At 41.1% G+C, this 12,854-nt stretch overlaps 1 protein-coding gene across 2 annotated transcripts in view; it reads right to left on the bottom strand.

The window, feature by feature from the left end:
• Positions 1-12,854, bottom strand: part of STXBP5L (syntaxin binding protein 5L) — a 443,298-nt gene that overhangs the window by 61,711 nt on the left and 368,733 nt on the right. The window contains exon 21 of one of the 2 annotated variants that reach the window (XM_075000721.1): positions 8,341-8,391. The exons of the other annotated variant lie outside the window; for it this stretch is intronic. Coding sequence (XP_074856822.1) covers positions 8,341-8,391 — 51 coding nt within the window. The remainder of the gene's footprint in view (positions 1-8,340; positions 8,392-12,854) is intronic. 2 annotated transcript variants of the gene reach the window in all.

The raw sequence follows: 12,854 nt of genomic DNA, 5'->3' as shown, positions 1-12,854 counted from the left end.
TACACACATAAGAGAAAAAGATGCTCCCTCCCCCCAAAAAAGATTTCAATATAAGTATACGAGGACAGACAACATCTTAATACAACCAACAGATGAGGACAGCATATGATAAGAGTAAGATGCACAGTTAATTGACAAGGGGCAAGGCTGGGTAGAATCGGGTCATTTTTGTACACTTCTGGTAAATTACTTTCACCCTATGAGAGGTAAAATTGTTCTTGTTCCCTCATATTTCATTTTTTTGATATCTTGACACTTTTGGGAAAGTCCAGTTGAAAGGCTCCCACTGAATATAGACATGAAAAAGTAGAACTGGCTTATTTTATTTTGTATAGAAGCAAAGACTATTATTCTGGAAGGTAAGAGAAATTCTGTCCATTTTTCCACTGTAAGTTACAAAGAGAACTTGTCTCATGACCAGAGGCCATTTTCAGGAAAGTAACAGATTTTTCTCTTATTTAATAGGATAAGAGGTGGGCATAAGATGGATGTTCTTTAAATTCTTCCAATTTAACTGTGAAAACTTGTCACTGTTATCTGAGAATTACCAATATGCTTAGCAACTAATTTATGCCCTACTTTGGACCACCTGGGAGATCTTAGTTGTAATTTTTGTTCATTCATGTAACCAAAAAAAGAAGTATTTGATATATTTTTAAGAGAAAATTATTTATTTTCTGCTACTTTAATTACTTAGTCTAGTACAAGTTGAACCGCTCTCATTCTGTACCCTTGGGAGTGGACTGGTACTGGACAAAAGAATTTGTCAGACCACAGGAGGTGGGGCCAGGAATGAGGGGTTTAAAGTTAAAAGAGGAGGCTCAGAGGTGATGGGGGATATGGGGTGTGGCTGGTGGGAGGGAGTCTGGGAGCATGATGGGACTCCAGGCTGGGGCAGAGGGTGGGGGTGCAGGAGTGGGCAGGCCTTGTAGCATTTACTGCAGCTCTTAGGAAGTGGCTGCTAGGTCCCTGTGGCCCCCTAGGCACATTTGTGGCCAGGCAGGCCCCGTGCACTGTCCTTGCACCCTCAGGTACTATCGCTGCAGCTCCCACTAGTTTTGGTTCCTGGCCAATGGGAGCTGCAGAGCTAGTGCTGGGGGCAGAGAGAGCACGTTGAGATTCACTGTAGCCCCTTGCAGCTGCTTCCAGTAACTGTGTGGATCCAAAGTAGATAGGGAGCCTTCCCAATCCCTGAGCCCCTGCTGCACTGCTTACTAGACCTTTAATGGACCAACTTATGGTGCCGACTGGAGCAGCCAGGATCGGCTGTTGACTGAGTGTTCTGCTCAAAAACTGGACATCTTGCAATACTATCTAGAAGAGCAGGAGCAGCTGTCTTCTTCATAACATTTAGCCCAGTGGTTCTCACTCATCTGGGATGTGGGAGACTCAAATTCAATTTCCCCATCTGCCATATGGACAGAATGCTAAAACATCCTGGTTCAAAACCTCTTCAAAAATTATCTAAACATCAGGTGCTGTGAAATTCTGATTTGGGTCCACCTCAATCTCACCCACTGAAGCTGTTCTACCTTGTACAAAAATTAATTAGTTATTCTGCAAGGGGTGTCGGGGAAGCAAATGAAGAAAGACTCTTCCGGTACCCTGGGAAATGAGCAACACAGGGTGCTGCTTCAATGACTGTTTATATTACTCACCCACAGTAGAACAGCTTCTAAAGGACATACAAGGAGACCCTCACCTTAACAGGCCAATGGTTAGGAGTCTCTATTGAGAGCTAGAAAAAAAATCTCTGTTCAAATCCTTTCCTCCCAAAGGGCAAGTGTGGAATTGAATCTGCATCTCCTACATCCCTGGGCAGTACTCTAACCACAGGGATAAAAGTTACAAGGGAGGCACACCTTCTCCTCTGGCACTCTTTGCAAGAACAGTTAGATTCCCAACCTGATTGACTACAGGAGAAGGGTTCCTGAGGACTACAAGGAGAGACAGGCATCTCCTCCAGTCAGGATGTAAGTGTGTACTGATGGCAAGGGATGGGGTTCAGGGCAAACCCCTCACTGACTGTTCACATCGGCTTGCTGAGGTGGTTCCTTGCCTAATATGCTGGATGTAATTTTACAGTGCCCCTCCTTCCCCATGCGTTGTCCTTATCCCATACTTGCTGAAGTCAATGGAAAGACTAGCGTTCCCTCAGGGGAGCCAGATCAGGCCTTCAGGGAATATTTCCCTTTTAAAATGATAAATTTTCTTTTAACAATTGGCAGTTCCTGAAGAATTTACTTTTAAAACAAGCGATCTTAGGTAGCTTTTACATTTTTGCTATACTTCTGCAGAAAGACAACTTCATTTAAAAACATTCAGCTTGATTTCAAACTGTTCAACAGAAGAATGAAGAGATAATAGCTTTGCTCTACTGTCACAGACAATAGAGGACGCCTCTCTTAAGCTCTATGTACTGTGGTATTACTGATAAGTCTTTACAATTTCTAATCAATTGTTCATATCTTCACATTATTCATGCGATGATTCTTAGTATTTGTACTGTGTCTGTAACAGCAGGATCTCAAAACCATTTCGCAGTTATATTATAAATATTTTCTGGGCAGGTATTTTGCTTCAGGAAATGGCTAGACAATTGTCACAAGTAATTTGCCATGAGTGAAAGGTAACATATCAGCAAAATTGCCTGAGGAAAAACAACGAGCTTTTCTGCTAAGCCAACAGAGAAATTTATAACTGATTTTATTTCACTGCCTTCTGTCCTGATTTGAACACCAGACACATTACTAGACAGATTTTGCCCCCCAGATGCTGTATATATTTTATTCACCCACCTAAAATTGTCTGGAACAACCTCAGGAAATGAAGTTTATCTTTTGAAGGAAGCTGCTTAACAGTGGGAGACTAAAACAAGAGGTAAAACAAACTCATGGCTGATAATCGAGTGCCCTGTTTTAGTCAAAGACAAAAAAATAACTCATAGTCTGGATTCATGACAGTCCACATCACAAATCCATGTGATCAAGGCAGTTGTTGCAGTAATTAAAGCAAAGCTTTTAAATATTTAAATTAGGCCATAATGATTCTTTTTTTCAGATGGAGACCGGCACTGAATCACTGTAATCACTCTGGAAACATTAGAAGTTTCTAATGCAGTGAGCAGCATTCTCTCATCAGATGAGGAAAATCCAGAATTGCAAAAGTGAAATGGTGGATATGACAAAATTAAAATCCCTTCTTGTAAGAGCAGCGACACATAGTCCTACAGCTCCCATCCCTGAGATGATCAAATATCAGAAGTGTTACAATGATTTCCTCAATTCACCTAAACTGTTGTAACCGGCCATGGGGAGACAAGTGATCTTTTCAGATAGCTTGGATCAAACTAAATCACACTCAAAAATATTGAAATCATCTCAGTGAATTGCATGTGAACTTCAACAGGGAGCTGGTGAAGGGAGTATTAGCATAACATATTGCTTCTGGTTCCCGCATTATAAATATGTGTGCCATTACAATCTGCAGTAGCTGAAACTTCCACGTGATTTATCAGCATATCCCTCCAAGAGCAGATAATTATTCAATATGGAGGTTCCAGAATTAGAGCTGACTAATGGGGATTAATGCCCCTGCAAAGGAATAGTGCCCCAGAGGACCTGGAGCAGCTCCTGTGAGGCCTAGGATAGGGCCAGGAGGTAGGAAGATCCACAAGGGCGGGAGTGGGCCTAGAATCAGGAAGGAGAACCTGGGATCCTCCTTCCCAGTTTGGGGCTGACTATCTTGTTCCTATCTGAATCTCAGTGTCTCACCTCACTCCCCCTCCTATTCTTCCCAACTCCATATTTGCCAGGAGTCTCTGCTGCCCCTTTCTCTACCCTTACCCCAGATACCAGCTATCATTTTAACAACTGCAGATGAAAAAGCCATTTCTAGCTACCAAAAGCACCAAGTACTCCCAGGCTGAACGGGAGATCTTGATGAACCACATTGAGAAAGGATGGCCAGACCTTCTCAATCACAGGGAGGCTAGCTATTCTTTTCCATATACTCAAGATGCACCCTAACAAACCACCTTCCACCTCCACCTTAAATGGATTAAGCCTAAGGCAACTTATTGTCATTCAAAACCAGGAAAATGAAGTCATTATATCATCTATGAAAGAAACAAAGCTGCACATCATTCACATATTAATCCAACTTCACCACAAGCCCTTGTATCTCTCCCAGTAGCTTTAACCCATGTTGAACAAGGTGGGGTGACAGCTTAGTCCCCTCTTGTTGGATGAGCAATTATGTGCTCATTATTATGTAGCTTTGACAGGGTCAATGACCAAGTGAACAGAACAGAATGACTTTGTGAACAGTATCAAATGGAATCAACAGATCTAAGAAAGTAAGTAGGGCCATCTGACCATTACTAGGAGGAGATAGTCCATAAAACACTAAGTATCCTCATTTTTGGGGATCAGAGAGATCAGAGGATTCCAGGTGATGTATTACCACAATGTTTCAATAATCTTGCCCCAAAAAGCTAAGACAGAGACAAGCAAATAGCAACACCATCAATTTCAAGAGATGGTTTCTTGAGCAAGAGCGTTACAACTCCCCTCTAGGACATGGGTCAAGGGGTCACAGATGTCTTCCTGGGGATCGCAGCTCTGATCGCTGACATCCCTTGCAGCTCTGGAGGCTGCCACCACTTAAACAAAGGCTGCAGTGAAAACTGGATTTCGTTTTTTTGTTTAAGCAGCATCAGCCTCCAAAGTTGCAAGTAGAGTTAGTGGCAGCAGGGAGCCCCAGAAGAGGAAGCCAGCTGGGCAGGGAGCTAAGGCTGTAGGACATCTGTGGGGAGGGTAGCTGAGCCAGTCCTGCTGGAGCCATGCTGAAAAGAAGGCAGCAGAGGAGAGCAGTGCAGGGAGGCAGTGGCTGTCGAGGAGCAGAGCACAGAGCTCATCGTTTCAGACAGGTAAAACCTCAGGATGGAGGGGTGGGTTTGGGGATGATGGAGAGTTTGCAGGATAGGAGGTAAAGCTTGGGGATAGGAGGGTGGATTTGGGGACTGAGGTGGGTAAAGGCTGGAGATGGGGGTAACTAAACTTTATAACTGGTACAAATAATTGTGCGCGCTGTTCTTAAAATAGGGTCACAAAAATAAGGTTTGACATTACTTATTAAGGACAGTTTTGTATTCACATGCATTGCGACTCCTGAAGTATTGATTTTGTAATTGAATTTTAAAAAAATGTCTCTTCTCACTATTTCAGGGGTCGCAACACAATTGCAATAAAATATAGGGGTTGTGGTTGAAAAAAGGTTGCGCACCATTGCTCTAGGATATACTGCCTTATTCTTCTCCCTTAGGAAGGCATTAATGATCACAGTCAACAATGTACTCAGTACTTCTCTGCTAGAATTTACTAGCTGTTATGGACACGGGCAACAACCAGATAACACGTAGTAAACTAAGCTGGAAGCAAAAGTGGTTGAAATTAAAATTAAGAGGCATTTGACCCCTGAGATCTCATTTTCTAAGATTACCTTCTCACAGAGAGAAAATCTACACTTTTTTCCAGGCAGCAGAAGACTAGATTTGCTAAGCTATCCAGTACAGTTTCAAGAGATGAAACTTTATGGATGCTAATATGGAAGGAAGAACCTCTCTGCCACAGCCACACACAATTAAAAAAAAATTCTCTAAGTGTCAACTGATCAACCTTAGAGTGGAATGATTATCACCCCAACACTGATTTCAATTTACACGTGCTTTACCTATAACAAGCTACCTGTATACCAAGGCCACCTATGTGCACAGCATATGAGAGAAGAGTATTTAGAAAACATGGTGTTGACAGTCAAAGACAACAGATGGGCAAAATGTCGAATCAGTCTCCATACTAACATGTCTGAAACTGATTTGTCTGTCTCTGCAGGGCAGACCAATAAAACAGGCCTTTTGGTCCCTATTTTTAACTTACACTGAATGTGTCTTGTGAGATAATTTAAAAATTACAGGTAGAGGAAGAGAATAAGTGGTTCTTACCCAAGAAAACTCCTTACCTAATAAATAAATTTGTTAGTCTTTAAGGTGCTACAAGATTGCTCGGTATTTGGAAAAATACATGCTCATTTGGAATCAGAGAATCACAGAAATTAGATTGAATGGACTGGATGATTAATAGATCCATCATCCAACAAAGTCTGGATTGTCACATACAGTACACTACGGATTAGACCACAATGGTGATTTAAGCTAGGTGTTGCAGTGCCTAACTAAGTGCCATTCTACCAAGTGGAATCCACAGCCGCAAGAAAGATGCCCAGGCACCCTATCTAATGCACGGTGAGAGTTAGAGGCCAAAGATGGGGTATAATGAAAGCCAGCATGCTGAGGGGTTGCCTAAGCAAGTCAGCAGGGGATGGCCAAAGCTCCACCCCCCAAGGGGACATAGGCACCTGGTCTGGGATGGTCTGGGATGGGTCTCTCTCAATCATTGCTGTTGAAACTGCTCCATTTTATACAGCGCCAATCTGTTAGGTGGTCTCTGAGTCAGAAGCCCCAAAACCTTGATAAAAGTGTGTGTGTGTGAAAGGGGATGAGGCATTTGATAGTGACCCCCAAAATCTGAATTACCAGACTAAGTCTCCCTCAGTCTAATAGGCACATTTTTCTAACATGAATCACATTTTATTTTTATATTTCTACCTTACTATTTTCTTCATCTTTAGATAATTTTAATGACTGTTCTGGCTTCATTGGTGTTTACGGCTGCACAAAATCTAGCAGTGATATTATATTTCGTTACAATGTCCTTTTTATTCCATTTTCTAGTTCACTGATAAAATTTAATAAGACATTCTTATATAACTTTGTCAACCCAACAAACTGCTCTTCCCATTGCCAGTTATTATCACAATCACTACCCTTCGTTTATGTTCTGTCATCCAGTTTTCAATTCATAAGACAGTGTTTTTATTCAAGTCAATTTAAATCAATTTTTCAATTCAGATTTCAGATGTCACTATCAACATTATTATACGAGGGGCCGAAGTTAGTGCTACAGAAAAGCAACTGCTGTGGTCACTCTTTTTTCTTTCTTTCTTTCTTTATTTTTTTAAAATATGACTTCTAGCACATTATATCTACAGTTTGAAATCCAAATAGAGCCCTCAAGATAGTGAGTCTATTAATATAAAAACACAGCTAAAAATCCTTTGTGTGAGCCTTGTCAATCAAATAAAATGGCTTACCCTGACTTCTCTATTCCTCAGACCAGACCCCAGAAGAGGAAGAGAGTAACGGGGATGGTGCCATGCCAAGCCCATCTTAAGCATGAAAGAGGGACATCTATGCCTGAGGGCTCCCTCCATGTGTGTATCTGCAGAACTGTAACTAGGTATTTTTGCACCTGCAGCAAAGTATTATTTATGCACTCCCTCTCCTTCAAATTAAAAAATATGGACCCTGCCCCCTTTCCACATCCCTGGTCCCACCTGCCCACAACTCTGAATCTCTGAGCCCCCTGCTGACTTTATGCCCCATACCACAGCAGATAGTGTCACTGCCTGGACCTACCCTTTGCCTAGGGCTCTCCTCTCCTGACCTGCAGGCTGTGGCTCTGGAGTTGGGGTTGGCAGAGACTGGGGCTACCCAAGGATGGCTCCAGTTCCTGGCTGGGCACAGCATGGCACAGGGGAAGGGCTCTCCCCACCTGCACTGTCTGCATACACTTTGTGGGGAATAGCTGCAGCTCAGCCCAGGCTCCCAAAGCACATGAGGCAGCAGTGACCGAGAAGCCCTTCCCCAGATGTGTGGAGCAGCCCAATCCCCACCCTCTCCAAGAACAGGAGGTAGAGCCCTGCAGCATGGGAGAAAAGATAAACCCCTTAGCTCCCATAAGCTAATCAAAGATGCTGGGGCAGTGGTCAGCACAGACAGACAATCTGGGGGATGGGGAGACACACTATAAAATACATAAGCCTAAGTGTCTCATTATTCTTATGAAATGGGATTTATACATAAAGTTAGGAAAATAGGCCAGTGCATGCATTGAGTGTTACAGGCACAGATAAATATCACTGACAACCAATCTGAATGATTCAAATTTCTCCAAAGATCTGAAGTCATTTCACTATAAAAAATTACACACCCAAGTGTGCAATGATTTGCAAAATGCAATTACATGAAAAATGAGTGTTAAACAAGCAAAATGCTGAATGCTGCCAACAGAACTGTATGGGTTAATAGGTGGTTTTTAAGAAAGCCTTTCCAAATAAAGCCTTCAAAAGTTATCGTGCTACCTTATGAATCAGTTGGTAAAAATGTTTTGCCAAATGAATGTAAGGAAACTTAAAATTGTCGGCTTTCGCCTACCGTACCAAGATCAGTCTTAAGATCTGTTGGCAGACTTAACTTTCTTGATCCTTTAACTGAAACAACAGAAAAAGGAGAAAGGCAGTTGTTAAGGAAGAAAAGGAACGAGGGAGAACAACATGCCATCTTCTGATTAAAACCAAGGCTGAAATCGTGTTCAAATGTTGTTTTCAGAAATGGCGTTTGCCTAGCTTCATTCAGAAAAATAAATTAATCTGAAGACAGAAGCACCAGAAACGCCAGTGTTTTAGCTTCAAAGAAGTGAATGGTTCTTTACTAAGTCTTCACTGCGTATTGCAATATCTTACTTTATGTTATGATTGGCATAACAAAAAAGCAAATAAGATTAAAATAAATATTGTAAATGCAGGTGGGGTAGCAGGTCATAAAAGTATTTTAACAGCTGGTAACCAATTTAATAAGAGGTTACTACTTAGTCAATGAGTTCGAATAACACCATACCTTAAGAAATCAACTGTAAAGGAGAGGGATTATTGCATATATGATGGCAGTAACACACATTATTATATATACTAACGATGAGAGGATACATTGCATAGATATGAAATAAAACAATTTTAACATAAAAATTAATATTGCCTAGAAGTCAAAAGACCATACTGAATTTATTTAATCTGCATAAAACTTAACTACCTACTTGTACTATGTACTTGTAAAAGTTAGCTATGTACCAGAGATTGCCTGGAAAATGTTGCAATTAAGAGTCTCCCATTTTGCTTTTGTTCAGAAACTTTTCTTTCAATATCACTTCAACACAAAGAACATTTTAAGTCAGAAGCACCACAGAAGAATTTAAATGTAGCAGGCCTTGTAGCAACCAAAAGAGTGTTGTGGATTTGGACAAAGTGCTTTACAAACTCATTTCTTAAATACTTATAAGACTGCTCTTCCATGGTAGTCATGCATGATTCGAAAGTGCTACTTTTGAAATGCACACTGCTCATGAAGCTGGGGGCCCTTCAAAAAGAGCCCCTGATTTTGAAAGCCCTTTCTTTGCATTTGGTTTTGGAAAAGTGGCACTTTCAAATCACGCACAGTCACCATTATCCTAATGCGACGCTGCATATTCATACCAGCGCCTCCTTAGCATCTGCTGAAAGCTCTCATTACCATGCCCCTTCTGAAAGGAGGGGCTAGTGTGGCCACAGCCTGAGAGTCAGAAAATTTAAAACTGATCAAATGAACTGTTTTTACTCAAAGCAATATTATTAAATAGAGCTCACTGTCAAACAGCATAACTAAGACTAGGAATTAAACAGGTTTCAAAATATGCTGAATTCTTATTGCTGGTTTTCTCAACTGCAGCTTGTGACTGTGCAGACCTTAAAATCAGGCAATATATTTTGATTTATGAAACTAAAACATGAGTGTCCATGTCTGAAATCATGGTTTGTGCATCTATAGCACATTTCATCTGATCTCAAAACTGTTTAAAAACATCAATGAATTTAGCATCACAATGCCCTGTGGGGTTGGAAAGAGAAATACATGTCAATTTTCTACTCCTAGCTATTTTTGCTCAATGTTTAAAAAAAGACATTTCAGAGAGTGACAAAATGCTCATTTCTTAGAAGGTTAGCCTGTAGCTTGTAGCCTGTAGCCATGTTAGCCTGTAGCTGCATAAATAACAAGCAGTTCTGCAGCACGTTAAAAGACTAACAAATTTGTTAGCAAAGACTAAGTCAGTTCTTAAACATCTTGGCTAAATAGCTTCAAATTATCCTAAAAGATGGGATTCAGGAAAAACCCTCACAAGAAACAAATCCTTTCTGGAAGAAAGGTGTGAGACTGTAGGGTGTAAAAGTTTGAAAAACAAGTGCTTTTGGAAAGCTAGTTATAACCTCAACTTTGCAATCACTACCGCTGCTCTACTGTAACTGAGAATCTCATAAGAAAGCCTATTAGATTTCTAGTCACATTTTGCAGCCTGTAAAGTTACTGATAATTGAAGCAGGGCTGAGATAAGATTCTGAACTTCAGAATGATTAATATAACCATTAAACTTAGAAAGGGGTTCTCCTATCATGAGTAAAAATGGTCATGAGAAGCACTTTCAACTGTAATCAGATTTACAAAATACTTTATATCGAGGTGTGCAAACATTTTACATTGGGTCCCACTTTTTGGTCCTGCAATTAGCCAGGGCCCCCCAACCTGTGGGAGGACCACAGGAAGGAATGAGGAGCAAAGGCACTCAGTAAGAGGGTGAGATGCTCAGGAAGAGGGTACTGGAGGCAGCAGGAGGATGCGAAACAGCCAATACTATGAGAAACCATGTTGCAAGAGGCAGCAGGAGACCTATGGGATGTGTCGGCGGATCTGTAATGCAGCGATGGCCAGGAAGATTGCATTTCTAATGAGAGAGAATTGAAAGGACCCCTGGCTAGGCTATTAGATCCAAAGAATTACAATAGCTTGGAAAACCATGACTTCTGCTTAAAACAAACAAGCAGGTAACAAAAACCAAAATCCGTACCACAATCACTTCTGATCACCTCATTGCTCGTCTCAGCCAAAAGGCCAATGACTGATTAGGATAATGGAGACTGACTTCCCTTCTCCCCCAGGGCAGGATCGAAGAACATCATTACATCAGATCTGTTTCTGTGGAGTTACCATGTTGTATCTTTCTATCTGTTAATAAAGCATCCATTAAAAAAACACAAACTCCTCCTCACTGGCATGTTGTGGGGGGGCTCCTGGGACCCAGTGTGACATGGGCCATGGGAACCAATGCAGCTGCCGTTCCAAGCTGGGAACTCACTGGCTTGGCCCCACCCCTTGACTCAGGGCTCAGAACATTTTGATTGGTCCAGCGGTGGACAGGAGGGGTGGGGCACTCCCTTAGCAATAGCAGCAGCGGAAGCTGCGGGGGAGGAAGTAGCGGGCTGGGAAGGCAGCAGAAGCCATGCGTGGAGTGGAGCCAATTGCACTGCACCCCCCCTTACAAAATGTGAGGGGCATGACCCCCACTTTGCACACCTGTTTCATGTTATAATCTCATGTTTTCATGTGCTCAAAATGTTTCAAAATATCCAATTTTTGCTCAGCTTGCTTGGTTTCTGTCACTAGAGTTTCCTTTTTAAATTGAGCTCAATCCCATCTGCCATTTTGTAGCTGTGGGAGAGTGAACAACTTCTTCAAAATGTTACATATATTTTTTTGAAATGGGCTATGTACAAAATGACTAGTGTTTGAAAGCTGAAACTTGGCATTGACCCATTCTCAGCTGATTAAACTAAATGTGTAGCTCTTGAAAATTTCCCTATTATAGCAGTAAATTTATGCATTAAGGACCTGATCCAAAGCCCAATTAAGTCTTCAAGAAACTTTGTTTCTTGTCCTAATTGTGATATATCCCTTTAAAGAAAGGCACAATGCAGAAGGTTTCATAAAAGAGAGGTTTCTAGTGATTATGGTTATGATGGCTGTCCTCCTAAATGTGAATTGATGAAATTCTGACATTCCAAAATTCTTCTTGTTCTTCTTGGCAGTCACTTGATAACGAGTAGGACGTCTTCATGTCATCCTCCTATTTGTGAGTCTGTTGATTGCTGATCAGCCTGCTTTTGGAGCTGAAGATCTTATCAGGGAAGGGGCAGGTGTTAGTTACTGTTGGAGGGGCATGGAACAGTTTTTGATGCATTTTTCTTCTTCTCCACGTCTGAACTGTGGCCAGAACTCTCAAATTGCATCATCCCCTCATGGATTACCATTCCCTAAACATTCTCCCAAGTGTTGACACTGATGCTGCACGTTTTAACGTGAGCCTTCAGCATGTCCTTATATGACTTCCACAGGACCCCAATGTTATTCTGTCCTTTAACTCAGAAAACAGTATCTCTTTTGGGAGGTGCTGATCAGACATTCGAACCACGTGACCAGTCCAATGAATTTGTTGACGAATGATAATGGCTCCATTGCTGGTCACATTCGACTGCTCCAGGATGCTAGTGCTCATGCACCTATCCTTCCAAGAGATATTTAGGATTCTCCTGAGGCAGCACTGATATTATTCAAGTGCCTTCGAATGATGCTTGCATGTTGTCCAGTTTTCACACAGTATACTGACAGATGTGCAAACTGTCTTTTTCATCTCACAAGAAAGTGAACAGTGACACCTAATGATGACACAAATAGTCCAGGCAGAATTTGATTTTTAATTTTTTATAATTTTGATGGAGAAAACTGTTTACTTTTAAGCATTTTACATGATTTTTATTTATTTAAATTTTCACAGTTGTGAGAAATTTTAGAAGTTCAGAATATGGAGGGGTCTCATAATTATTTAATTATCATACATACCGAGATTCAGAAAGTTAAAACTTTGTAACTGTTAAAAATAAGTTGTCAACATACCATGTCAAAACATACAAAGTAAATACACTTAAATCAAACTAATTATCAAGCAGCATTTTTCTTACTTTCCCTATCTATAAATTATCAATTATCTAGTGAAATTTGTTTTTGGTGTATGTACTTAGAGTGAAATTGATGT

Source organism: Carettochelys insculpta, chromosome 1, assembly GCF_033958435.1.
Source record: "Carettochelys insculpta isolate YL-2023 chromosome 1, ASM3395843v1, whole genome shotgun sequence".
Taxonomy (NCBI): Eukaryota; Metazoa; Chordata; order Testudines; family Carettochelyidae; genus Carettochelys; species Carettochelys insculpta.
Note: the sequence above shows the minus strand (reverse complement) of the source record. Positions and strands in the feature narration are given on the sequence as shown.